The sequence below is a fragment of the Sminthopsis crassicaudata genome, chromosome 5, assembly GCF_048593235.1.
Source record: "Sminthopsis crassicaudata isolate SCR6 chromosome 5, ASM4859323v1, whole genome shotgun sequence".
Taxonomy (NCBI): domain Eukaryota; kingdom Metazoa; phylum Chordata; class Mammalia; order Dasyuromorphia; family Dasyuridae; genus Sminthopsis; species Sminthopsis crassicaudata.
This window is the reverse complement of record NC_133621.1, coordinates 303,149,836-303,176,376: the sequence shown is the minus strand read 5'-3', so window position 1 is coordinate 303,176,376 and position 26,541 is coordinate 303,149,836. Positions and strand designations below refer to the sequence as shown.

Sequence of the window (26,541 nt, the reverse complement as noted above, 5' to 3'; positions counted from 1 at the left end):
CAAGTCCCACTTCTCTCTGTAAAAGGTGAAACAAAGCCGGTTTACAAATATGCACAGAAGATGCTTTCTTAGTCTGCCCAGAGGTTTGCCCCCTTGGTCTCTTTCATTCTTTTATTTTAAACAATCTATTCAAATGTATTCATTTCTGTTGTGTGCAAAATTCTGTACCGGGCATCAGGGCTGGGCCTGCAGAGGCGGAGCAGCCGGCCTTTTCCTGGACCGGGCTCGCTGGTCTTAGTGAGTGATGGCTGTTCCCAGAGACCGAGTGACCTGAAATGGACATCTCTTGTTTCTCCCCACCCCCACCCCAATGTTACCAGGATGACTACAACCCCATCCACGGGGGCAAGTGGACGGTGAACAATTGCGGTTATATCTGGAGAGCACACGTGGGAAGGAGGTCACGGGCAAGCTGTTTGATGAAATCCACTGGATAATCGTGCACTCACTGAAAGCCGTGGCTGTGAGTACTGCTGGGTGTGTGTGAGTGTGTGAGAGTGTGAGAGACAGAGACAGACAGTGTATGTGTGTATGAGAGACAGAGACAGAGAGACAAAGATAGAGAAATACAGAGACAGAGTGTGTGTGTGTGTGTGTGTGTGTGTGTGCGCGTGTGAGAGAGAGAGACAGAGACAGAGACAGAGACAGAGACAGAAAGATAGAAACTGTGTGTGAGAGACAGAGAGGCAGAGTGTAGGTGTGAGTGTGTGTGTGTAAGAGAGACAGAGACAGTTTGTGTGTGTGTGTGAGAGAGAGACAGAGGTACAGAGACAGATTTAGTGTGTGTGTGTGTGTGTGTGTGTGTGTGTGTGTAAATGTGTGTGTGTATGAGAGAGAGAGAGACAGAAACAGAGTGTGTGTGTATGTGTATAAGTGTGTCTGATGAATGAAAGACAGAAAGACACAGAGATTGAGTGTAAGTGTGTGTAACAGAGACAGAGAAACAAAGATACAGAGACAGTGCATGTATATACGTGAGTAAGTGTGCATGTGTGTGTGTGAGACAGACAGAAAAAGAGTGTGTGTGTGCAACAGAAACAGAGATTGAGTGTGTGTGCATGTGTAAGTATATGTGTGTAAGGAACAGACAAAAACTGTGTGTGTGTGTGTGTGTGTGTGTGTGTGTGTGTGTGTGTGTGTGTGTGTGTGTGAGACAGAGATAGAGAGACAGAGACTGAAATTAAGTGTCTGTACTTATGGAAGTATGCTTGTGTGTGAGAGAGAGAGACAGAGATAGAGAGACAAATGCACATAGACAGAGAAAGTGTGTGTGTATATGTGAGTGTTTGTGTGTGTGTGTGACAAACAAACAGTGGGTGTATGTCTATAACTGTGTGTGCACATGAAAGAAAAAAAAAGACAGAGACAGAGATTGAGTGTGTGTGTGAATATGTAAGTGTGTGTGTGTGAAAGAGAGACAGAGAGAAACAGAAAGATACATACAGAGACAGAGTGTGTATGTATATATGTGAGTGTGTGTGTGAGACAAAAAGTGTCTGTGTATATAGGTAAGTGTCTCAGACAAACAGAAATGGAGACACACAGAAATTGAGTGTGTGGGCGTGAATAAGTGTATGTGATAGAGACAGAGATAAACAGAAAAATAGAGGGTGTGTATATATAAGAGTGAGTGTGTATGAGAGAGAGAGAAAGAAAGAGTATGTGTGTATCAGTGTGTGCGTATGAAACAGAGTGTGTGCGAGTATGCAAGTGTATGTGTGTAAGAGAGACAAAAACAGTGTGTATGTGTGCATAAGTGAGTGTATGAGAGACAGAAATAGAGTCAGAGACAAATGATGAGTGTGTTGGAACGTGTAAGTGTGCATGCGTTTGAGGCAGAGGAAGAGAGACAGAGAGACATAGAGACAAAGAGGCAGGGAGGCAGGGAGGCAGAGAGGCAGGGATAGAGTGCGTTTCTATAGGCTACAAGGCAGGGAGGCAGAGAGGCAGGGATTGAGTGCGTTTCTATAGGCTACAAGGCAGGGAGGCAGGGATTGAGTGCGTTTCTATAGGCTAAAAGACAGGGAGGCAGGGAGGCAGGGATTGAGTGCGTTTCTATAGGCTACAAGGCAGGGAGGCAGGGATTGAGTGCGTTTCTATAGGCTACAAGGCAGGAGGGAGAGAGGCAGGGATTGAGTGCGTTTCTATAGGCTACAAGGCAGGGAGGCAGAGAGGCAGGGATTGAGTGCGTTTCTATAGGCTACAAGGCAGGGAGGCAGGGATTGAGTGCGTTTCTATAGGCTACAAGGCAGGGAGGCAGGGATTGAGTGCGTTTCTATAGGCTACAAGGCAGGGAGGCAGGAAGGCAGGGATTGAGTGCGTTTCTATAGGCTACAAGACAGGGAGGCAGGGAGGCAGGGATTGAGTGCGTTTCTATAGGCTACAAGGCAGGGAGGCAGGGAGGCAGGGAGGCAGGGATTGAGTGCGTTTCTATAGGCTACAAGGCAGGGAGGCAGAGAGGCAGGGATTGAGTGCGTTTCTATAGGCTACAAGACAGGGAGGCAGGGAGGCAGGGATTGAGTGCGTTTCTATAGGCTACAAGGCAGGGAGGCAGGGAGGCAGGGATTGAGTGCGTTTCTATAGGCTACAAGACAGGGAGGCAGGGAGGCAGGGATTGAGTGCGTTTCTATAGGCTACAAGACAGGAAGGCAGGGAGGCAGGGAGGTAGGGATTGAGTGCGTTTCTATAGGCTACAAGGCAGGGAGGCAGAGAGGCAGGGATTGAGTGTGTTTCTATAGGCTACAAGGCAGGGAGGCAGAGAGGCAGGGATTGAGTGCGTTTCTATAGGCTACAAGGCAGGGAGGCAGAGAGGCAGGGATTGAGTGCGTTTCTATAGGCTACAAGACAGGGAGGCAGGGATTGAGTGCGTTTCTATAGGCTACAAGGCAGGGAGGCAGGGATTGAGTGTGTTTCTATAGGCTACAAGGCAGGGAGGCAGGGATTGAGTGCGTTTCTATAGGCTACAAGGCAGGGAGGCAGGGAGGCAGGGAGGCAGGGAGGCAGGGATTGAGTGCGTTTCTATAGGCTACAAGGCAGGGAGGCAGAGAGGCAGGGATTGAGTGCGTTTCTATAGGCTACAAGGCAGGGAGGCAGGGAGGCAGGGATTGAGTGCGTTTCTATAGGCTACAAGGCAGGGAGGCAGGGAGGCAGGGAGGCAGGGATTGAGTGCGTTTCTATAGGCTACAAGGCAGGGAGGCAGAGAGGCAGGGATTGAGTGCGTTTCTATAGGCTACAAGACAGGGAGGCAGGGATTGAGTGCGTTTCTATAGGCTACAAGGCAGGGAGGCAGGGAGGCAGGGATTGAGTGCGTTTCTATAGGCTACAAGACAGGAAGGCAGGGAGGCAGGGAGGTAGGGATTGAGTGCGTTTCTATAGGCTACAAGGCAGGGAGGCAGAGAGGCAGGGATTGAGTGTGTTTCTATAGGCTACAAGGCAGGGAGGCAGAGAGGCAGGGATTGAGTGCGTTTCTATAGGCTACAAGGCAGGGAGGCAGGGAGGCAGGGATTGAGTGTGTTTCTATAGGCTACAAGGCAGGGAGGCAGGGAGGCAGGGAGGCAGGGAGGCAGGGATTGAGTGCGTTTCTATAGGCTACAAGGCAGGGAGGCAGAGAGGCAGGGATTGAGTGCGTTTCTATAGGCTACAAGGCAGGGAGTCAGGGATTGAGTGCGTTTCTATAGGCTACAAGGCAGGGAGTCAGGGATTGAGTGCGTTTCTATAGGCTACAAGGCAGGGAGGCAGAGAGGCAGGGATTGAACGCGTTTCTATAGGCTACAAGGCAGGGAGGCAGGGATTGAGTGCGTTTCTATAGGCTACAAGGCAGGGAGGCAGGGAGGCAGGGATTGAGTGCGTTTCTATAGGCTACAAGACAGGGAGGCAGGGAGGCAGGGATTGAGTGCGTTTCTATAGGCTACAAGACAGGAAGGCAGGGAGGCAGGGAGGTAGGGATTGAGTGCGTTTCTATAGGCTAAAAGACAGGGAGGCAGGGAGGCAGGGATTGAGTGCGTTTCTATAGGCTACAAGGCAGGGAGGCAGGGATTGAGTGCGTTTCTATAGGCTACAAGGCAGGGAGGGAGAGAGGCAGGGATTGAGTGCGTTTCTATAGGCTACAAGGCAGGGAGGCAGAGAGGCAGGGATTGAGTGCGTTTCTATAGGCTACAAGGCAGGGAGGCAGGGATTGAGTGCGTTTCTATAGGCTACAAGGCAGGGAGGCAGGGATTGAGTGCGTTTCTATAGGCTACAAGGCAGGGAGGCAGGAAGGCAGGGATTGAGTGCGTTTCTATAGGCTACAAGACAGGGAGGCAGGGAGGCAGGGATTGAGTGCGTTTCTATAGGCTACAAGGCAGGGAGGCAGGGAGGCAGGGAGGCAGGGATTGAGTGCGTTTCTATAGGCTACAAGGCAGGGAGGCAGAGAGGCAGGGATTGAGTGCGTTTCTATAGGCTACAAGACAGGGAGGCAGGGAGGCAGGGATTGAGTGCGTTTCTATAGGCTACAAGGCAGGGAGGCAGGGAGGCAGGGATTGAGTGCGTTTCTATAGGCTACAAGACAGGAAGGCAGGGAGGCAGGGAGGTAGGGATTGAGTGCGTTTCTATAGGCTACAAGGCAGGGAGGCAGAGAGGCAGGGATTGAGTGTTTCTATAGGCTACAAGGCAGGGAGGCAGAGAGGCAGGGATTGAGTGCGTTTCTATAGGCTACAAGGCAGGGAGGCAGAGAGGCAGGGATTGAGTGCGTTTCTATAGGCTACAAGACAGGGAGGCAGGGATTGAGTGCGTTTCTATAGGCTACAAGGCAGGGAGGCAGGGATTGAGTGTGTTTCTATAGGCTACAAGGCAGGGAGGCAGGGATTGAGTGCGTTTCTATAGGCTACAAGGCAGGGAGGCAGGGAGGCAGGGAGGCAGGGAGGCAGGGATTGAGTGCGTTTCTATAGGCTACAAGGCAGGGAGGCAGAGAGGCAGGGATTGAGTGCGTTTCTATAGGCTACAAGGCAGGGAGGCAGGGAGGCAGGGATTGAGTGCGTTTCTATAGGCTACAAGGCAGGGAGGCAGGGAGGCAGGGAGGCAGGGATTGAGTGCGTTTCTATAGGCTACAAGGCAGGGAGGCAGAGAGGCAGGGATTGAGTGCGTTTCTATAGGCTACAAGACAGGGAGGCAGGGATTGAGTGCGTTTCTATAGGCTACAAGGCAGGGAGGCAGGGAGGCAGGGATTGAGTGCGTTTCTATAGGCTACAAGACAGGAAGGCAGGGAGGCAGGGAGGTAGGGATTGAGTGCGTTTCTATAGGCTACAAGGCAGGGAGGCAGAGAGGCAGGGATTGAGTGTGTTTCTATAGGCTACAAGGCAGGGAGGCAGAGAGGCAGGGATTGAGTGCGTTTCTATAGGCTACAAGGCAGGGAGGCAGGGAGGCAGGGATTGAGTGTGTTTCTATAGGCTACAAGGCAGGGAGGCAGGGAGGCAGGGAGGCAGGGAGGCAGGGATTGAGTGCGTTTCTATAGGCTACAAGGCAGGGAGGCAGAGAGGCAGGGATTGAGTGCGTTTCTATAGGCTACAAGGCAGGGAGTCAGGGATTGAGTGCGTTTCTATAGGCTACAAGGCAGGGAGTCAGGGATTGAGTGCGTTTCTATAGGCTACAAGGCAGGGAGGCAGAGAGGCAGGGATTGAACGCGTTTCTATAGGCTACAAGGCAGGGAGGCAGGGATTGAGTGCGTTTCTATAGGCTACAAGGCAGGGAGGCAGGGAGGCAGGGATTGAGTGCGTTTCTATAGGCTACAAGACAGGGAGGCAGGGAGGCAGGGATTGAGTGCGTTTCTATAGGCTACAAGACAGGAAGGCAGGGAGGCAGGGAGGTAGGGATTGAGTGCGTTTCTATAGGCTAAAAGACAGGGAGGCAGGGAGGCAGGGATTGAGTGCGTTTCTATAGGCTACAAGGCAGGGAGGCAGGGATTGAGTGCGTTTCTATAGGCTACAAGGCAGGGAGGGAGAGAGGCAGGGATTGAGTGCGTTTCTATAGGCTACAAGGCAGGGAGGCAGAGAGGCAGGGATTGAGTGCGTTTCTATAGGCTACAAGGCAGGGAGGCAGGGATTGAGTGCGTTTCTATAGGCTACAAGGCAGGGAGGCAGGGATTGAGTGCGTTTCTATAGGCTACAAGGCAGGGAGGCAGGAAGGCAGGGATTGAGTGCGTTTCTATAGGCTACAAGACAGGGAGGCAGGGAGGCAGGGATTGAGTGCGTTTCTATAGGCTACAAGGCAGGGAGGCAGGGAGGCAGGGAGGCAGGGATTGAGTGCGTTTCTATAGGCTACAAGGCAGGGAGGCAGAGAGGCAGGGATTGAGTGCGTTTCTATAGGCTACAAGACAGGGAGGCAGGGAGGCAGGGATTGAGTGCGTTTCTATAGGCTACAAGGCAGGGAGGCAGGGAGGCAGGGATTGAGTGCGTTTCTATAGGCTACAAGACAGGAAGGCAGGGAGGCAGGGAGGTAGGGATTGAGTGCGTTTCTATAGGCTACAAGGCAGGGAGGCAGAGAGGCAGGGATTGAGTGTTTCTATAGGCTACAAGGCAGGGAGGCAGAGAGGCAGGGATTGAGTGCGTTTCTATAGGCTACAAGGCAGGGAGGCAGAGAGGCAGGGATTGAGTGCGTTTCTATAGGCTACAAGACAGGGAGGCAGGGATTGAGTGCGTTTCTATAGGCTACAAGGCAGGGAGGCAGGGATTGAGTGTGTTTCTATAGGCTACAAGGCAGGGAGGCAGGGATTGAGTGCGTTTCTATAGGCTACAAGGCAGGGAGGCAGGGAGGCAGGGAGGCAGGGAGGCAGGGATTGAGTGCGTTTCTATAGGCTACAAGGCAGGGAGGCAGGGAGGCAGGGATTGAGTGCGTTTCTATAGGCTACAAGGCAGGGAGGCAGGGAGGCAGGGAGGCAGGGATTGAGTGCGTTTCTATAGGCTACAAGGCAGGGAGGCAGAGAGGCAGGGATTGAGTGCGTTTCTATAGGCTACAAGACAGGGAGGCAGGGATTGAGTGCGTTTCTATAGGCTACAAGGCAGGGAGGCAGGGAGGCAGGGATTGAGTGCGTTTCTATAGGCTACAAGACAGGAAGGCAGGGAGGCAGGGAGGTAGGGATTGAGTGCGTTTCTATAGGCTACAAGGCAGGGAGGCAGAGAGGCAGGGATTGAGTGTGTTTCTATAGGCTACAAGGCAGGGAGGCAGAGAGGCAGGGATTGAGTGCGTTTCTATAGGCTACAAGGCAGGGAGGCAGGGAGGCAGGGATTGAGTGTGTTTCTATAGGCTACAAGGCAGGGAGGCAGGGAGGCAGGGAGGCAGGGAGGCAGGGATTGAGTGCGTTTCTATAGGCTACAAGGCAGGGAGGCAGAGAGGCAGGGATTGAGTGCGTTTCTATAGGCTACAAGGCAGGGAGTCAGGGATTGAGTGCGTTTCTATAGGCTACAAGGCAGGGAGTCAGGGATTGAGTGCGTTTCTATAGGCTACAAGGCAGGGAGGCAGAGAGGCAGGGATTGAACGCGTTTCTATAGGCTACAAGGCAGGGAGGCAGGGATTGAGTGCGTTTCTATAGGCTACAAGGCAGGGAGGCAGGGAGGCAGGGATTGAGTGCGTTTCTATAGGCTACAAGACAGGGAGGCAGGGAGGCAGGGATTGAGTGCGTTTCTATAGGCTACAAGACAGGAAGGCAGGGAGGCAGGGAGGTAGGGATTGAGTGCGTTTCTATAGGCTACAAGGCAGGGAGGCAGAGAGGCAGGGATTGAGTGTGTTTCTATAGGCTACAAGGCAGGGAGGCAGAGAGGCAGGGATTGAGTGCGTTTCTATAGGCTACAAGGCAGGGAGGCAGAGAGGCAGGGATTGAGTGCGTTTCTATAGGCTACAAGACAGGGAGGCAGGGATTGAGTGCGTTTCTATAGGCTACAAGGCAGGGAGGCAGGGATTGAGTGTGTTTCTATAGGCTACAAGGCAGGGAGGCAGGGATTGAGTGCGTTTCTATAGGCTACAAGGCAGGGAGGCAGGGAGGCAGGGAGGCAGGGAGGCAGGGATTGAGTGCGTTTCTATAGGCTACAAGGCAGGGAGGCAGAGAGGCAGGGATTGAGTGCGTTTCTATAGGCTACAAGGCAGGGAGGCAGGGAGGCAGGGATTGAGTGCGTTTCTATAGGCTACAAGGCAGGGAGGCAGGGAGGCAGGGAGGCAGGGATTGAGTGCGTTTCTATAGGCTACAAGGCAGGGAGGCAGAGAGGCAGGGATTGAGTGCGTTTCTATAGGCTACAAGACAGGGAGGCAGGGATTGAGTGCGTTTCTATAGGCTACAAGGCAGGGAGGCAGGGAGGCAGGGATTGAGTGCGTTTCTATAGGCTACAAGACAGGAAGGCAGGGAGGCAGGGAGGTAGGGATTGAGTGCGTTTCTATAGGCTACAAGGCAGGGAGGCAGAGAGGCAGGGATTGAGTGTGTTTCTATAGGCTACAAGGCAGGGAGGCAGAGAGGCAGGGATTGAGTGCGTTTCTATAGGCTACAAGGCAGGGAGGCAGGGAGGCAGGGATTGAGTGTGTTTCTATAGGCTACAAGGCAGGGAGGCAGGGAGGCAGGGAGGCAGGGAGGCAGGGATTGAGTGCGTTTCTATAGGCTACAAGGCAGGGAGGCAGAGAGGCAGGGATTGAGTGCGTTTCTATAGGCTACAAGGCAGGGAGTCAGGGATTGAGTGCGTTTCTATAGGCTACAAGGCAGGGAGTCAGGGATTGAGTGCGTTTCTATAGGCTACAAGGCAGGGAGGCAGAGAGGCAGGGATTGAACGCGTTTCTATAGGCTACAAGGCAGGGAGGCAGGGATTGAGTGCGTTTCTATAGGCTACAAGGCAGGGAGGCAGAGAGGCAGGGATTGAGTGCGTTTCTATAGGCTACAAGGCAGGGAGGCAGGGATTGAGTGCGTTTCTATAGGCTAAAAGACAGGGAGGCAGGGAGGCAGGGATTGAGTGCGTTTCTATAGGCTACAAGGCAGGGAGGCAGGGATTGAGTGCGTTTCTATAGGCTACAAGGCAGGGAGGGAGAGAGGCAGGGATTGAGTGCGTTTCTATAGGCTACAAGACAGGAAGGCAGGGAGGCAGGGATTGAGTGCGTTTCTATAGGCTACAAGACAGGGAGGCAGGGAGGCAGGGATTGAGTGCGTTTCTATAGGCTACAAGGCAGGGAGGCAGGGAGGCAGGGATTGAGTGCGTTTCTATAGGCTACAAGGCAGGGAGGCAGAGAGGCAGGGATTGAGTGTGTTTCTATAGGCTACAAGGCAGGGAGGCAGAGAGGCAGGGATTGAGTGCGTTTCTATAGGCTACAAGGCAGGGAGGCAGAGAGGCAGGGATTGAGTGCGTTTCTATAGGCTACAAGACAGGGAGGCAGGGAGGCAGGGAGGTAGGGATTGAGTGCATTTCTATAGGCTACAAGGCAGGGAGGCAGGGATTGAGTGCGTTTCTATAGGCTACAAGGCAGGGAGGCAGGGATTGAGTGCGTTTCTATAGGCTACAAGGCAGGGAGGCAGGGAGGCAGGGATTGAGTGCGTTTCTATAGGCTACAAGACAGGAAGGCAGGGAGGCAGGGAGGCAGGGATTGAGTGCGTTTCTATAGGCTACAAGACAGGGAGGCAGGGAGGCAGGGATTGAGTGCGTTTCTATAGGCTACAAGGCAGGGAGGCAGGGAGGCAGGGATTGAGTGCGTTTCTATAGGCTACGAGGCAGGGAGGCAGGGAGGCAGGGAGGCAGGGATTGAGTGCGTTTCTATAGGCTACAAGACAGGGAGGCAGGGATTGAGTGCGTTTCTATAGGCTACAAGGCAGGGAGGCAGGGAGGCAGGGATTGAGTGCGTTTCTATAGGCTACAAGACAGGAAGGCAGGGAGGCAGAGAGGCAGGGATTGAGTGCGTTTCTATAGGCTACAAGGCAGGGAGGCAGGGAGGCAGGGAGGCAGGGATTGAGTGCGTTTCTATAGGCTACAAGGCAGGGAGGCAGAGAGGCAGGGATTGAGTGCGTTTCTATAGGCTACAAGGCAGGGAGGCAGAGAGGCAGGGATTGAGTGCGTTTCTATAGGCTACAAGGCAGGGAGGCAGGGAGGCAGGGATTGAGTGCGTTTCTATAGGCTACAAGGCAGGGAGGCAGGGAGGCAGGGATTGAGTGCGTTTCTATAGGCTACAAGGCAGGGAGGCAGGGAGGCAGGGATTGAGTGCGTTTCTATAGGCTACAAGGCAGGGAGGCAGAGAGGCAGGGATTGAGTGCGTTTCTATAGGCTACAAGACAGGAAGGCAGGGAGGCAGGGAGGCAGGGATTGAGTGCGTTTCTATAGGCTACAAGACAGGGAGGCAGGGAGGCAGGGATTGAGTGCGTTTCTATAGGCTACAAGGCAGGGAGGCAGAGAGGCAGGGATTGAGTGCGTTTCTATAGGCTACAAGACAGGAAGGCAGGGAGGCAGGGAGGCAGGGATTGAGTGTGTTTCTATAGGCTACAAGGCAGGGAGGCAGGGAGGCAGGGATTGAGTGTGTTTCTATAGGCTACAAGGCAGGGAGGCAGGGAGGCAGGGATTGAGTGCGTTTCTATAGGCTACAAGGCAGGGAGGCAGGGAGGCAGGGATTGAGTGCGTTTCTATAGGCTACAAGGCAGGGAGGCAGGAAGGCAGGGATTGAGTGCGTTTCTATAGGCTACAAGACAGGAAGACAGGGAGGCAGGGAGGCAGGGATTGAGTGCGTTTCTATAGGCTACAAGACAGGGAGGCAGGGAGGCAGGGATTGAGTGCGTTTCTATAGGCTACAAGGCAGGGAGGCAGGGATTGAGTGCGTTTCTATAGGCTACAAGGCAGGGAGGCAGGGAGGCAGGGATTGAGTGCGTTTCTATAGGCTACAAGACAGGAAGGCAGGGAGGCAGGGAGGCAGGGATTGAGTGCGTTTCTATAGGCTACAAGACAGGGAGGCAGGGAGGCAGGGATTGAGTGCGTTTCTATAGGCTACAAGACAGGGAGGCAGGGAGGCAGGGATTGAGTGCGTTTCTATAGGCTACAAGACAGGAAGGCAGGGAGGCAGGGAGGCAGAGAGGCAGGGATTGAGTGCGTTTCTATAGGCTACAAGACAGGAAGGCAGGGAGGCAGGGATTGAGTGCGTTTCTATAGGCTACAAGACAGGGAGGCAGGGAGGCAGGGATTGAGTGCGTTTCTATAGGCTACAAGGCAGGGAGGCAGGGATTGAGTGCGTTTCTATAGGCTACAAGGCAGGGAGGCAGGGAGGCAGGGATTGAGTGTGTTTCTATAGGCTACAAGGCAGGGAGGCAGGGAGGCAGGGAGGCAGGGAGGCAGGGATTGAGTGCGTTTCTATAGGCTACAAGGCAGGGAGGCAGAGAGGCAGGGATTGAGTGCGTTTCTATAGGCTACAAGGCAGGGAGTCAGGGATTGAGTGCGTTTCTATAGGCTACAAGGCAGGGAGTCAGGGATTGAGTGCGTTTCTATAGGCTACAAGGCAGGGAGGCAGAGAGGCAGGGATTGAACGCGTTTCTATAGGCTACAAGGCAGGGAGGCAGGGATTGAGTGCGTTTCTATAGGCTACAAGGCAGGGAGGCAGGGAGGCAGGGATTGAGTGCGTTTCTATAGGCTACAAGACAGGGAGGCAGGGAGGCAGGGATTGAGTGCGTTTCTATAGGCTACAAGACAGGAAGGCAGGGAGGCAGGGAGGTAGGGATTGAGTGCGTTTCTATAGGCTACAAGGCAGGGAGGCAGAGAGGCAGGGATTGAGTGCGTTTCTATAGGCTACAAGGCAGGGAGGCAGAGAGGCAGGGATTGAGTGCGTTTCTATAGGCTACAAGACAGGGAGGCAGGGATTGAGTGCGTTTCTATAGGCTACAAGGCAGGGAGGCAGGGATTGAGTGTTAAGTTTCTATAGGCTACAAGGCAGGGAGGCAGGGATTGAGTGCGTTTCTATAGGCTACAAGGCAGGGAGGCAGGGAGGCAGGGAGGCAGGGAGGCAGGGATTGAGTGCGTTTCTATAGGCTACAAGGCAGGGAGGCAGAGAGGCAGGGATTGAGTGCGTTTCTATAGGCTACAAGGCAGGGAGGCAGGGAGGCAGGGATTGAGTGCGTTTCTATAGGCTACAAGGCAGGGAGGCAGGGAGGCAGGGAGGCAGGGATTGAGTGCGTTTCTATAGGCTACAAGGCAGGGAGGCAGAGAGGCAGGGATTGAGTGCGTTTCTATAGGCTACAAGACAGGGAGGCAGGGATTGAGTGCGTTTCTATAGGCTACAAGGCAGGGAGGCAGGGAGGCAGGGATTGAGTGCGTTTCTATAGGCTACAAGACAGGAAGGCAGGGAGGCAGGGAGGTAGGGATTGAGTGCGTTTCTATAGGCTACAAGGCAGGGAGGCAGAGAGGCAGGGATTGAGTGTGTTTCTATAGGCTACAAGGCAGGGAGGCAGAGAGGCAGGGATTGAGTGCGTTTCTATAGGCTACAAGGCAGGGAGGCAGGGAGGCAGGGAGGCAGGGAGGCAGGGATTGAGTGCGTTTCTATAGGCTACAAGGCAGGGAGGCAGAGAGGCAGGGATTGAGTGCGTTTCTATAGGCTACAAGGCAGGGAGTCAGGGATTGAGTGCGTTTCTATAGGCTACAAGGCAGGGAGTCAGGGATTGAGTGCGTTTCTATAGGCTACAAGGCAGGGAGGCAGAGAGGCAGGGATTGAACGCGTTTCTATAGGCTACAAGGCAGGGAGGCAGGGATTGAGTGCGTTTCTATAGGCTACAAGGCAGGGAGGCAGAGAGGCAGGGATTGAGTGCGTTTCTATAGGCTACAAGGCAGGGAGGCAGGGATTGAGTGCGTTTCTATAGGCTAAAAGACAGGGAGGGCAGGGAGGCAGGGATTGAGTGCGTTTCTATAGGCTACAAGGCAGGGAGGCAGGGATTGAGTGCGTTTCTATAGGCTACAAGGCAGGGAGGGAGAGAGGCAGGGATTGAGTGCGTTTCTATAGGCTACAAGACAGGAAGGCAGGGAGGCAGGGATTGAGTGCGTTTCTATAGGCTACAAGACAGGGAGGCAGGGAGGCAGGGATTGAGTGCGTTTCTATAGGCTACAAGGCAGGGAGGCAGGGAGGCAGGGATTGAGTGCGTTTCTATAGGCTACAAGGCAGGGAGGCAGAGAGGCAGGGATTGAGTGTGTTTCTATAGGCTACAAGGCAGGGAGGCAGAGAGGCAGGGATTGAGTGCGTTTCTATAGGCTACAAGGCAGGGAGGCAGAGAGGCAGGGATTGAGTGCGTTTCTATAGGCTACAAGACAGGGAGGCAGGGATTGAGTGCGTTTCTATAAGCTACAAGACAGGGAGGCAGGGAGGCAGGGATTGAGTGCGTTTCTATAGGCTACAAGGCAGGGAGGCAGGGAGGCAGGGATTGAGTGCGTTTCTATAGGCTACAAGACAGGGAGGCAGGGAGGCAGGGATTGAGTGCGTTTCTATAGGCTACAAGACAGGAAGGCAGGGAGGCAGGGAGGTAGGGATTGAGTGCGTTTCTATAGGCTACAAGACAGGAAGGCAGGGAGGCAGGGAGGCAGGGATTGAGTGCGTTTCTATAGGCTACAAGGCAGGGAGGCAGGGATTGAGTGCGTTTCTATAGGCTACAAGGCAGGGAGGCAGGGAGGCAGGGATTGAGTGCGTTTCTATAGGCTACAAGACAGGAAGGCAGGGAGGCAGGGAGGCAGGGATTGAGTGCGTTTCTATAGGCTACAAGACAGGGAGGCAGGGAGGCAGGGATTGAGTGCGTTTCTATAGGCTACAAGGCAGGGAGGCAGGGAGGCAGGGATTGAGTGCGTTTCTATAGGCTACGAGGCAGGGAGGCAGGGAGGCAGGGAGGCAGGGATTGAGTGCGTTTCTATAGGCTACAAGACAGGGAGGCAGGGATTGAGTGCGTTTCTATAGGCTACAAGGCAGGGAGGCAGGGAGGCAGGGATTGAGTGCGTTTCTATAGGCTACAAGACAGGAAGGCAGGGAGGCAGAGAGGCAGGGATTGAGTGCGTTTCTATAGGCTACAAGGCAGGGAGGCAGGGAGGCAGGGAGGCAGGGATTGAGTGCGTTTCTATAGGCTACAAGGCAGGGAGGCAGAGAGGCAGGGATTGAGTGCGTTTCTATAGGCTACAAGGCAGGGAGGCAGAGAGGCAGGGATTGAGTGCGTTTCTATAGGCTACAAGGCAGGGAGGCAGGGAGGCAGGGATTGAGTGCGTTTCTATAGGCTACAAGGCAGGGAGGCAGGGAGGCAGGGATTGAGTGCGTTTCTATAGGCTACAAGGCAGGGAGGCAGGGAGGCAGGGATTGAGTGCGTTTCTATAGGCTACAAGGCAGGGAGGCAGAGAGGCAGGGATTGAGTGCGTTTCTATAGGCTACAAGACAGGAAGGCAGGGAGGCAGGGAGGCAGGGATTGAGTGCGTTTCTATAGGCTACAAGACAGGGAGGCAGGGAGGCAGGGATTGAGTGCGTTTCTATAGGCTACAAGGCAGGGAGGCAGAGAGGCAGGGATTGAGTGCGTTTCTATAGGCTACAAGACAGGAAGGCAGGGAGGCAGGGAGGCAGGGATTGAGTGTGTTTCTATAGGCTACAAGGCAGGGAGGCAGGGAGGCAGGATTGAGTGTGTTTCTATAGGCTACAAGGCAGGGAGGCAGGGAGGCAGGGATTGAGTGCGTTTCTATAGCTACAAGGCAGGGAGGCAGGGAGGCAGGGATTGAGTGCGTTTCTATAGGCTACAAGGCAGGGAGGCAGGGAGGCAGGGATTGAGTGCGTTTCTATAGGCTACAAGGACAGGGAAGGCAGGGAGGCAGGGAGGCAGGGATTGAGTGCGTTTCTATAGGCTACAAGACAGGGAGGCAGGGAGGCAGGGATTGAGTGCGTTTCTATAGGCTACAAGGAGGCAGGGAGGCAGGGATTGAGTGCGTTTCTATAGGCTACAAGGCAGGGAGGCAGGGAGGCAGGGAGGCAGGGATTGAGTGCGTTTCTATAGGCTACAAGACAGGGAGGCAGGGAGGCAGGGATTGAGTGCGTTTCTATAGGCTACAAGACAGGAGGCAGGGAGGCAGGGAGGCAGGGATTGAGTGCGTTTCTATAGGCTACAAGACAGGGAGGCAGGGAGGCAGGGATTGAGTGCGTTTCTATAGGCTACAAGACAGGGAGGCAGGGAGGCAGGGATTGAGTGCGTTTCTATAGGCTACAAGACAGGAAGGCAGGGAGGCAGGGAGGCAGAGAGGCAGGGATTGAGTGCGTTTCTATAGGCTACAAGACAGGAAGGCAGGGAGGCAGGGATTGAGTGCGTTTCTATAGGCTACAAGACAGGGAGGCAGGGAGGCAGGGATTGAGTGCGTTTCTATAGGCTACAAGGCAGGGAGGCAGGGATTGAGTGCGTTTCTATAGGCTACAAGGCAGGGAGGCAGGGAGGCAGGGATTGAGTGCGTTTCTATAGGCTACAAGGCAGGGAGGCAGGGATTGAGTGCGTTTCTATAGGCTACAAGGCAGGGAGGCAGGGAGGCAGGGATTGAGTGCGTTTCTATAGGCTACAAGACAGGAAGGCAGGGAGGCAGGGAGGCAGGGAGGCAGGGATTGAGTGCGTTTCTATAGGCTACAAGACAGGGAGGCAGGGAGGCAGGGATTGAGTGCGTTTCTATAGGCTACAAGGCAGGGAGGCAGGGATTGAGTGCGTTTCTATAGGCTACAAGGCAGGGAGGCAGGGAGGCAGGGATTGAGTGAGTTTCTATAGGCTACAAGGCAGGGAGGCAGGGAGGCAGGGATTGAGTGCGTTTCTATAGGCTACAAGGCAGGGAGGCAGGGAGGCAGGGATTGAGTGTGTTTCTATAGGCTACAAGGCAGGGAGACAGAGAGGCAGGGATTGAGTGTGTTTCTATAGGCTACAAGGCAGGGAGGCAGGGATTGAGTGCGTTTCTATAGGCTACAAGGCAGGGAGGCAGGGAGGCAGGGATTGAGTGCGTTTCTATAGGCTACAAGGCAGGGAGGCAGGGATTGAGTGTGTTTCTATAGGCTACAAGGCAGGGAGGCAGGGATTGAGTGCGTTTTTATAGGCTACAAGGCAGGGAGACAGAGAGGCAGGGATTGAGTGTGTTTCTATAGGCTACAAGACAGGGAGGCAGGGAGGCAGGGATTGAGTGCGTTTCTATAGGCTACAAGGCAGGGAGGCAGGGAGGCAGGGATTGAGTGCGTTTCTATAGGCTACAAGACAGGAAGGCAGGGAGGCAGGGAGGCAGGGATTGAGTGCGTTTCTATAGGCTACAAGACAGGGAGGCAGGGAGGCAGGGATTGAGTGCGTTTCTATAGGCTACAAGACAGGGAGGCAGGGAGGCAGGGATTGAGTGCGTTTCTATAGGCTACAAGACAGGAAGGCAGGGAGGCAGGGAGGCAGAGAGGCAGGGATTGAGTGCGTTTCTATAGGCTACAAGACAGGAAGGCAGGGAGGCAGGGATTGAGTGCGTTTCTATAGGCTACAAGACAGGGAGGCAGGGAGGCAGGGATTGAGTGCGTTTCTATAGGCTACAAGGCAGGGAGGCAGGGATTGAGTGCGTTTCTATAGGCTACAAGGCAGGGAGGCAGGGAGGCAGGGATTGAGTGAGTTTCTATAGGCTACAAGGCAGGGAGGCAGGGAGGCAGGGATTGAGTGTGTTTCTATAGGCTACAAGGCAGGGAGGCAGGGATTGAGTGCGGTTCTATAGGCTACAAGGCAGGGAGGCAGGGATTGAGTGCGTTTCTATAGGCTACAAGGCAGGGAGGCAGGGAGGCAGGGATTGAGTGCGTTTCTATAGGCTACAAGGCAGGGAGGCAGGGAGGCAGGGATTGAGTGCGTTTCTATAGGCTACAAGACAGGGAGGCAGGGAGGCAGGGATTGAGTGCGTTTCTATAGGCTACAAGGCAGGGAGGCAGAGAGGCAGGGATTGAGTGTGTTTCTATAGGCTACAAGGCAGGGAGGCAGAGAGGCAGGGATTGAGTGCGTTTCTATAGGCTACAAGGCAGGGAGGCAGGGATTGAGTGCGTTTCTATAGGCTACAAGGCAGGGAGGCAGAGAGGCAGGGATTGAGTGCGTTTCTATAGGCTACAAGGCAGGGAGGCAGAGAGGCAGGGATTGAGTGCGTTTCTCTAGGCTACAAGGCAGGGAGGCAGGGAGGCAGGGATTGAGTGCGTTTCTATAGGCTACAAGGCAGGGAGGCAGAGAGGCAGGGATTGAGTGCGTTTCTATAGGCTACAAGACAGGGAGGCAGGGATTGAGTGCGTTTCTATAGGCTACAAGACAGGAAGGCAGGGAGGCAGGGAGGCAGAGAGGCAGGGATTGAGTGCGTTTCTATAGGCTACAAGACAGGGAGGCAGGGATTGAGTGCGTTTCTATAGGCTACAAGGCAGGGAGGCAGGGAGGCAGGGATTGAGTGTGTTTCTATAGGCTACAAGGCAGGGAGGCAGAGAGGCAGGGATTGAGTGCGTTTCTATAGGCTACAAGGCAGGGAGGCAGGGAGGCAGGGATTGAGTGCGTTTCTATAGGCTACAAGACAGGGAGGCAGGGATTGAGTGCGTTTCTATAAGCTACAAGACAGGAAGGCAGGGAGGGAGGGAGGTAGGGATTGAGTGCATTTCTATAGGCTACAAGGCAGGGAGGCAGGGAGGCAGGGATTGAGTGCGTTTCTATAGGCTACAAGACAGGGAGGCAGGGATTGAGTGCGTTTCTATAGGCTACAAGACAGGAAGGCAGGGAGGCAGGGAGGCAGGGATTGAGTGCGTTTCTATAGGCTACAAGACAGGGAGGCAGGGAGGCAGGGATTGAGTGCGTTTCTATAGGCTACGAGGCAGGGAGGCAGGGAGGCAGGGAGGCAGGGATTGAGTGCGTTTCTATAGGCTACAAGACAGGGAGGCAGGGATTGAGTGCGTTTCTATAGGCTACAAGGCAGGGAGGCAGGGAGGCAGGGATTGAGTGCGTTTCTATAGGCTACAAGACAGGAAGGCAGGGAGGCAGAGAGGCAGGGATTGAGTGCGTTTCTATAGGCTACAAGGCAGGGAGGCAGGGAGGCAGGGAGGCAGGGATTGAGTGCGTTTCTATAGGGTACAAGGCAGGGAGGCAGAGAGGCAGGGATTGAGTGCGTTTCTATAGGCTACAAGGCAGGGAGGCAGAGAGGCAGGGATTGAGTGCGTTTCTATAGGCTACAAGGCAGGGAGGCAGGGAGGCAGGGATTGAGTGCGTTTCTATAGGCTACAAGGCAGGGAGGCAGGGAGGCAGGGATTGAGTGCGTTTCTATAGGCTACAAGGCAGGGAGGCAGGGAGGCAGGGATTGAGTGCGTTTCTATAGGCTACAAGACAGGAAGGCAGGGAGGCAGGGAGGCAGAGAGGCAGGGATTGAGTGCGTTTCTATAGGCTACAAGGCAGGGAGGCAGGGAGGCAGGGATTGAGTGCGTTTCTATAGGCTACAAGGCAGGGAGGCAGAGAGGCAGGGATTGAGTGCGTTTCTATAGGCTACAAGACAGGAAGGCAGGGAGGCAGGGAGGCAGGGATTGAGTGTGTTTCTATAGGCTACAAGGCAGGGAGGCAGGGAGGCAGGGATTGAGTGCGTTTCTATAGGCTACAAGGCAGGGAGGCAGGGAGGCAGGGATTGAGTGCGTTTCTATAGGCTACAAGACAGGAAGGCAGGGAGGCAGGGAGGCAGGGATTGAGTGCGTTTCTATAGGCTACAAGGCAGGGAGGCAGAGAGGCAGGGATTGAGTGCGTTTCTATAGGCTACAAGACAGGAAGGCAGGGAGGCAGGGAGGCAGGGATTGAGTGCGTTTCTATAGGCTACAAGACAGGGAGGCAGGGAGGCAGGGATTGAGTGCGTTTCTATAGGCTACAAGACAGGAAGGCAGGGAGGCAGGGAGGCAGGGATTGAGTGCGTTTCTATAGGCTACAAGACAGGGAGGCAGGGAGGCAGGGATTGAGTGCGTTTCTATAGGCTACAAGACAGGGAGGCAGGGAGGCAGGGATTGAGTGCGTTTCTATAGGCTACAAGACAGGAAGGCAGGGAGGCAGGGAGGCAGAGAGGCAGGGATTGAGTGCGTTTCTATAGGCTACAAGACAGGAAGGCAGGGAGGCAGGGAGGCAGGGAGGCAGGGATTGAGTGCGTTTCTATAGGCTACAAGACAGGGAGGCAGGGAGGCAGGGATTGAGTGCGTTTCTATAGGCTACAAGGCAGGGAGGCAGGGATTGAGTGCGTTTCTATAGGCTACAAGGCAGGGAGGCAGGGAGGCAGGGATTGAGTGCGTTTCTATAGGCTACAAGGCAGGGAGGCAGGGAGGCAGGGATTGAGTGAGTTTCTATAGGCTACAAGGCAGGGAGGCAGGGAGGCAGGGATTGAGTGCGTTTCTATAGGCTACAAGGCAGGGAGGCAGGGAGGCAGGGATTGAGTGTGTTTCTATAGGCTACAAGGCAGGGAGACAGAGAGGCAGGGATTGAGTGTGTTTCTATAGGCTACAAGGCAGGGAGGCAGGGATTGAGTGCGTTTCTATAGGCTACAAGGCAGGGAGGCAGGGAGGCAGGGATTGAGTGCGTTTCTATAGGCTACAAGGCAGGGAGGCAGGGATTGAGTGTGTTTCTATAGGCTACAAGGCAGGGAGGCAGGGATTGAGTGCGTTTTTATAGGCTACAAGGCAGGGAGACAGAGAGGCAGGGATTGAGTGTGTTTCTATAGGCTACAAGGCAGGGAGGCAGGGAGGCAGGGATTGAGTGCGTTTCTATAGGCTACAAGGCAGGGAGGCAGGGAGGCAGGGATTGAGTGTGTTTCTATAGGCTACAAGGCAGGGAGACAGAGAGGCAGGGATTGAGTGTGTTTCTATAGGCTACAAGGCAGGGAGGCAGGGAGGCAGGGATTGAGTGCGTTTCTATAGGCTACAAGGCAGGGAGGCAGGGAGGCAGGGATTGAGTGCGTTTCTATAGGCTACAAGGCAGGGAGGCAGAGAGGCAGGGATTGAGTGCGTTTCTTTAGGCTACAAGGCAGGGAGGCAGAGAGGCAGGGATTGAGTGCGTTTCTTTAGGCTACAAGGCAGGGAGGCAGAGAGGCAGGGATTGAGTGCGTTTCTTTAAGCTACAAGGCAGGGAGGCAGGGAGGCAGGGATTGAGTGCGTTTCTATAGGCTACAAGGCAGGGAGGCAGGGAGGCAGGGATTGAGTGTGTTTCTATAGGCTACAAGGCAGGGAGACAGAGAGGCAGGGATTGAGTGTGTTTCTATAGGCTACAAGGCAGGGAGGCAGGGAGGCAGGGATTGAGTGTGTTTCTATAGGCTACAAGGCAGGGAGGCAGGGAGGCAGGGATTGAGTGAGTTTCTATAGGCTACAAGGCAGGGAGGGAGAGAGGCAGGGATTGAGTGCGTTTCTATAGGCTACAAGGCAGGGAGGCAGGGAGGCAGGGATTGAGTGCGTTTCTATAGGCTACAAGGCAGGGAGGCAGGGAGGCAGGGATTGAGTGCGTTTCTATAGGCTACAAGGCAGGGAGGCAGGGAGGCAGGGATTGAGTGCGTTTCTATAGGCTACAAGGCAGGGAGGCAGAGAGGCAGGGATTGAGTGCGTTTCTTTAGGCTACAAGGCAGGGAGGCAGAGAGGCAGGGATTGAGTGCGTTTCTTTAGGCTACAAGGCAGGGAGGCAGAGAGCCTTAGAGGTTTGAGGCAAGCAGAATAAAAGCCTGGATCTTGGATATCCTTTTTTATCTTAAGGTAGTGAAAGTTGAAGAGTAAAGGCCGCTGCAAAATGATGCTGCTTTCCTTCTGCTCCAGCGACTTATTGAATCCTTCCTTGTGTCTTGCTGAGGACAGAGGCACTGTGGAGAGGGGGGGGCTGCCTCGCACAGTGTGATGTGCTGCCACATCGCCTCCATCCTGGAAGCGTGGTGTCATTCCCACAGCCGAGATTCTCTTGCACCTGGCATCCTTGGGAAAATCTCCCAAGCCATCATTTAACATCAGCAGTGAGAGAGAGATTGAGTCTCAGAAAGGACAAATGAACTTGGCACTACTCACTGGCACAATTGGGCTGACTTCTAGCCCTTGTCCCTGCAAAGTGTGAAGTCTCCTCAACTAGCCCTCTCTCCCTCCTCCCCACAATGGCTTCTCTACATCCCCCTTGGCCGTCCCATTACCAGCCTCAGACTTCTGCAGTGACCCAGATTAGCTAGGAAGGTAGATCCCTGGGATCTGGGAGGAGCTCGTCTTGCTCTCTGGAGGTGGGGGCTGTGAGAGAGCCTTCTGTAGCCTCCTGGCCGAGGTTCTTGGAGGCTGGGCCATGCCTAGTGGCCGAAACGGGGAGGGGGATGAAATGAAGCCCACAATTCCTTGTTGGACACATTGACAATAGGGAAATAGAAGAGATGGTGGGGCGACTCCCATGGTTAAAAGTCCCTGGATAACTTAAACAGCAGAATGAGACTGTGTCCTGATTGCTGTCAGCACCCTGCAGCCTGGCGAGGATGGGAGAAGTTGTGAGCTGTCTATACTGGGGGCTCAAGGGAAAACGGGCACGTTAATGCCCTCATAATGACGTCAGGCCATTTGGGACAACAGCTCGGCACCGTGTGAAATAGCGCTGAGATGCTGGACCGGCCCAGCCTCCTGCCACCAGGTTTATCCTCCAAGGAAGTCCAAGGCAAAGAGAAGGCCCGTAACTTTCAAAGTGGCCATAGAAACATTCTTTGACATTGATGGGGAAAGCCGCCCTGAGGAGGTCCCATGTGTGTGATGTTCAGGTCTGGTACCCAGGATTGGGGCCTGTGACAGGAAACAAAGGGACCAACTTTGTCTCTGTCTCTCTCTCCCTCAGTCACTCACTTTCTCCCCCCCCTCCTTTTCTCTTCCTCTCTTTTCAGCCTGTGATGAACAATGACAAGCACTGCTTTGAATGTTATGGCTACGACATCATCATTGATGATAAGCTGAAACCCTGGCTGATCGAGGTAACTGACCACTGCCTTCCCCCTCCTGCTGCTTTGCAGAGAGCTCCCATTGCGGGCACAGCGTGGGTAAGGTGGGCACAGGAGTGGGCAAGATGGCTCCACGGCATCCTCCTGTACAAAGGGCCAGCTGTGGAGAGAGCCTGGCCTGAGCTGGGAGGAGCCTGCTCTTTCTCAGGCTGGGACAGAAAAAAGGCCAAAGTGAGTTTTTTAAAATGTCAGAAACAGGGGCCACATAGACAGCCTCTTGTGGCTCAGAGAACACTGGGATTGGGATGAGAAGGGGCCTGGATTCAAATGTCTCTAACAGCAAATAGCTGTGACTGTGGGCAAATCCCTTCAGTCCTTTGAGCTTTGGGACCCCCCCCCCCACACACACACACACAAAATAGGAATAATCCCTATAGCTTTTGTCTCACTGCATATAGGGATGACTCAGCCAGCAAGTACTAATGCACCTACTAAGTAGTGCAGACATATGCTGAGAGCTGGAAAGGGAAAGAGGGAGCAAAAACAGCCTCCAGATTCAAGGATCTTCCATTCTAATGTGAAACGAGGGCTCACCCACAGAGACAGCGTCATTGTGCCTCTGTACGTGGCTGTCAAACTTGCCTAAATAAATTGAACAAGGTGGCGACAAGGGTCCCACGTGCTTGTCTCCCTTCTGCGCTCTTTGGAGCTTTGTGTTTCTGACTCTTCCCAGCAGTCCCCGCCTGTGATCTTCACCAGGTCCGTGGTTCTGGTGGGAATCAAGGGACAGCAGGAACTCTTAGTCCGTGAGCACAGAAAGTGTCCCTCTAGCAGCTGGAAAGTGACCGGGATCCCCTTGAATAGGACCATCCCCTGGGCCAGTGTTTAGGGGGCGTTTTCCAATCTCAGCCAGCCAGGAAGGAATTTGCTAGAGAATAACCCCAGGTAGTTGACACAGTGTCCTGTAAAGTAAGCCCCCCTGGGCGGGTGCCCGGTACAGTTACCCTGCAGCGGCTGTGAGTTCCAGGGCCGGGGTCCCGGGGCATCGTGGGCTGGAAGGCATCACCCGGCAGGTTAATGTGAATGGAGCTAGCAGGACTGGGGGGTGTAGCAGGGCTTGCTTCAGCTTGGGGCCCCGATGTTTCTGGAACACATCAGCCGTCTGTAGAATGTGTTACCCATACTAAGTGACCCACAGGGAGGCAGGAAGGACATTGTTGTACAGGAAGAAACAGCCCAGTGACCCTGGTGGGTGGATGCCTTCGGGGATGACAGGTCACTGTGCAGCCCTATGGCATCTTCACAGTGTATGGAACTTCAGTTGAATTTGATCCGGGGAAGTGTGGGGTAGCGGTGAGAGCCCCGGATTGAAGCCAGGCGAGCTGCCTGGACTTGGGATTCCGGTTCTGTGTCCTTGTGAGTGGGGGAGTCCACCTCTCCCAGGCCGGGAAAGCTTCCTCCTTTATTGGGTGGAGCCCTGTGGGCAGGGTCCCCTTGCAGGGCACTGGGCCGGCAGGAGGCCCCCGTTTGTGCTTCTGCTCTCCGGTCCTGGCTCTGAGACGGTTTGGACGGGCCGTCAGGAAGGGATCGCCTTGGCTCCGTTTTGGGGTCACGGGCACAGGCACGGCGCAGACGGCGGGTCCCGCGGGGCCGGGGAGCGGGTGGGCGGCCTGCCGAGGGTGGGGGGGGCACGGCGGGCCCGGGCCGGGCTCCCCTCCGCCAGCGCCTCCCCCCAGGTGGCTTTGCGTCCGGGTCTCGGGTCCGAGTCACCTTGTGTCGTCTCTCTAGGTTAACGCGTCCCCATCTCTCACCTCCAGCACGGCCAACGACCGAATCCTCAAGTACAACCTGATCAACGACACCCTCAACATCGTGGTGCCCAACGGGGAGATCCCCGACTGCAAGTGGAACAAGTCCCCGCCCAAGGAGGTGCTGGGCAACTACGAGATCCTGTGAGTGGGAGGGGGGGCAGAGGGGGCGCAGGGGGGCAGGAGATTGAAGGGGGGCAGAGGGGGCGTGGGGGGCAGGAGATTGGAGGGGGGCAGAGGGGGTATGGGGGGCAGAGGGGGTATGGGGTGCAGAGGGGGGATGGGAGGCAGAGGGGGGATGGGGGGCAGAGGAGGCACGGGGGGCAGAGGGGGTATGGGGGGCAGGATGAGAAAGGAGGGGGGCAGGAGAATGGAGGAAGACAGGACCAGAAAGGAGGGGGGCAGGGGAGGCAAGGGGGGCAGGAGATTGGAGGGGGGCAGAGGGGGCGCAGGGGGCAAGAGAATAAAATTGGAGGGAGGCAAAGGGGGTGCAGGGGGCAAGAGAAGAAGATTGGAGGGGGGCAGAGGGGGTGCCGGGAGCGGGAGATTAGAGGGGGTACAGGGGACAGGAGGAGATGGGAGGGGGGCAGAAGGGGCGCGGTGAGGCAGGAGGAGATGGGAGGGGGCAGAGGGGGCGTGGGGGGCTGGAGATTAGAGGGGTCAGAGGAGGTTGGGGGGGTCAGAGGGGACACGGGGGAGCAGTAGGTGGGGTGGGGCTGGCCCCGCCCCTGCTGTTGCCCCCACCCCACCTTGCTGTTGCCATTGTCCCTTGATTTGCCTTACCCTCAGTTGCTGGTCCCCAAATGGTTTTCCGCCCTCGGCTGCTGCCCACACCCCAGGCCTGGTCTTCTCCACCTTCTGCTCCCGCCCCGCCCCTGGTTCTGGCCCCGCCCCCTGGCACTGCCACACCCTCTGCAGGAGGCCCCCCTCCCCCACCCCAGGGTCTTGGTATTGCGGCCCTAGAATCCCTCCCTCTCCCTGCCTCTGAGGCCAGGCTGGAGCTTCTTGGGGGGGGACGGGGGGAGGCGAGCGCTGGTCCAGGGGCCCAGCTTCTTGGAGGCTGCTGAAGGGGGCAGGCGCGGAACCGCCCCTCGGGGTGATGTCCGCCCCCCAGGGGACAGAGGGGAGGGGCAGCCTCCATCGCGCCCCCCCAGCTGAGGCTGGGCCGAGCTGCGGCCCCGAGGGCGGGGATGGGGGCCGGGGCCCTTGCCCACACTTGGGGCAGAGCAAATGCTCACTAGGCAATGTAGGGAAAGCTGGCCTGGGCGCTCTGCGTCGGGGGGGTGCGCAGGCTCCCGCTCCCCCCTCCCCCAACGCCGCACGGGCTCCTCGGCGTGTTCCTCCGCGAGGGAACGGCAGCCCCGCCCCCTTGGGCCCCCTCGTCCGTGGGGGCACAGCGCCGCCCTCTGGGGGCCAGGGGAGGCCCCGCGGCTCGGGGGCCCTCGGTGAGCCGCCGCTCCGTCCCCAGGTGCGATGAAGAGTTAGCCCAGAACGAGGGGGCCGAGCGAGACCTCAGGAACCGATCCGGGCCGTCCATCGGGCTGAAGGGCAGTCGGACCAGAGAGACGGGCAAGACCGCCCTCACCACGTGGAAGTAGCCGGCGGCGGGAGCTCGAGCTTGGCGGGTCCGAGCGCGGCAGCCCGAGGGCTGGGGGGGCCGGGCTCCTGGGGGCGCCCTCGGGCCGCCCCTTTCTCTACCCTTCCCTCCCTCGCCCCTTTCTCCCCCCTCCCTTCGGTGACAAGTGAGCCGGGAGCAGTGCGTCCCCTCGGGAGAGCCGAACCAGACCCTTCCCCGGTTCCGTTGCCGCTGGACAGAATTAGTTTTTCCCACCGAGAGCCGTCATCCTTTGCGTGTCAGTGAACCGAATAAACGCCAGTGCGGTTTTGTAAAGCCCAGTCCGGTTCATGGGGGGGGGGGGGGAAATCTGGCCCGAGGCGCTCGCTCGGAGCTTCCCTACAAGGAGCCTCCGAGACCCCCACCCCAAGCAGGAGGCCCTGCCCCCCCCACAGCCTGGGCGGGAGAACGCGCAGCGCACCCCAAGCTCCTTTGGGCGATCGGAAGGACTCGGGGCCAGAGCCTTCTCTCGAAGCGCCCTCGGCCCCCCCCTGAGCTGGAAGCCCCCGGAACCCCTGCAGCCAGTGGGCCCGGGTCTCGGCCTGTGACCAGCCCGGGGAACTGTGACTGTGTCTTTGTTAGCGTGGCCTTTGTGTCCGCCCCAGCACCTGTGACGGGAGCGCTTGCTTCCATGCTAGTGGGGGGAAGCTTGGAGGAGAGAGGGGCGCCGGGAGGTGTCCCTGGGGACTGGGAGCGGCATTCAGGGCCCTGGCTCAGCTGGTCTGCCCGCCCCTGGAACGGCGCGGGCTTGGGTCTGGGAGGAGTTTCCGGCTGGGGAAGACTCACGGGCCAGAGTTCTGAGGGGCTGGAGTGCTCCGGGAGGACTTTGGGTATTTGGGGTCCGCCAAGAGCTTTATACTGGCACGTGCATTTTTGCCTCATCAAACTCCCCCTTAAAACCCTTTTATATGGACCTTCTTTTCTTTAATGTGTATGCCTGTCCTTCTCTCACTTTCTCTGTCTCCCTCTTTCTCCTTTCATTCTCTTTCTCTCTTGTCTTTGTCTCCGGCCTCTCTCTGTCTGTCTGTCTCTGTGTCTCTGTTTCTGTTTCTCTGTCTCCCTCCTCTGTCTCCCTGTCTCTCTCTCCTTTCCCTTCCTCCCCCCTACCATGTAATAATGAAGTGGGTTTGTTTGAAGACCTGGGTTTGAATCTTGGCTCTGTCCAGGTGATCTTAGACAAGGTGCTTCCGGTTCTCTGGGCCTCAGTTTCCCCCACTATAAAATG

General features: G+C 55.7%; 1 protein-coding gene across 1 annotated transcript in view; it reads left to right on the top strand.

Annotated features, from left to right (window-relative positions):
* TTLL1 (TTL family tubulin polyglutamylase complex subunit L1) overlaps nucleotides 1-25,592 on the top strand; it is a 38,816-nt gene extending 13,224 nt beyond the window's left edge. Inside the window, 5 exon segments of the mRNA XM_074271896.1 lie at nucleotides 321-363; nucleotides 366-463; nucleotides 21,840-21,926; nucleotides 23,682-23,845; nucleotides 25,170-25,592. Coding sequence (XP_074127997.1) covers nucleotides 321-363; nucleotides 366-463; nucleotides 21,840-21,926; nucleotides 23,682-23,845; nucleotides 25,170-25,299 — 522 coding nt within the window. The 3' untranslated portion in view covers nucleotides 25,300-25,592.
* Nucleotides 25,593-26,541: the final 949 nt, after the last annotated feature.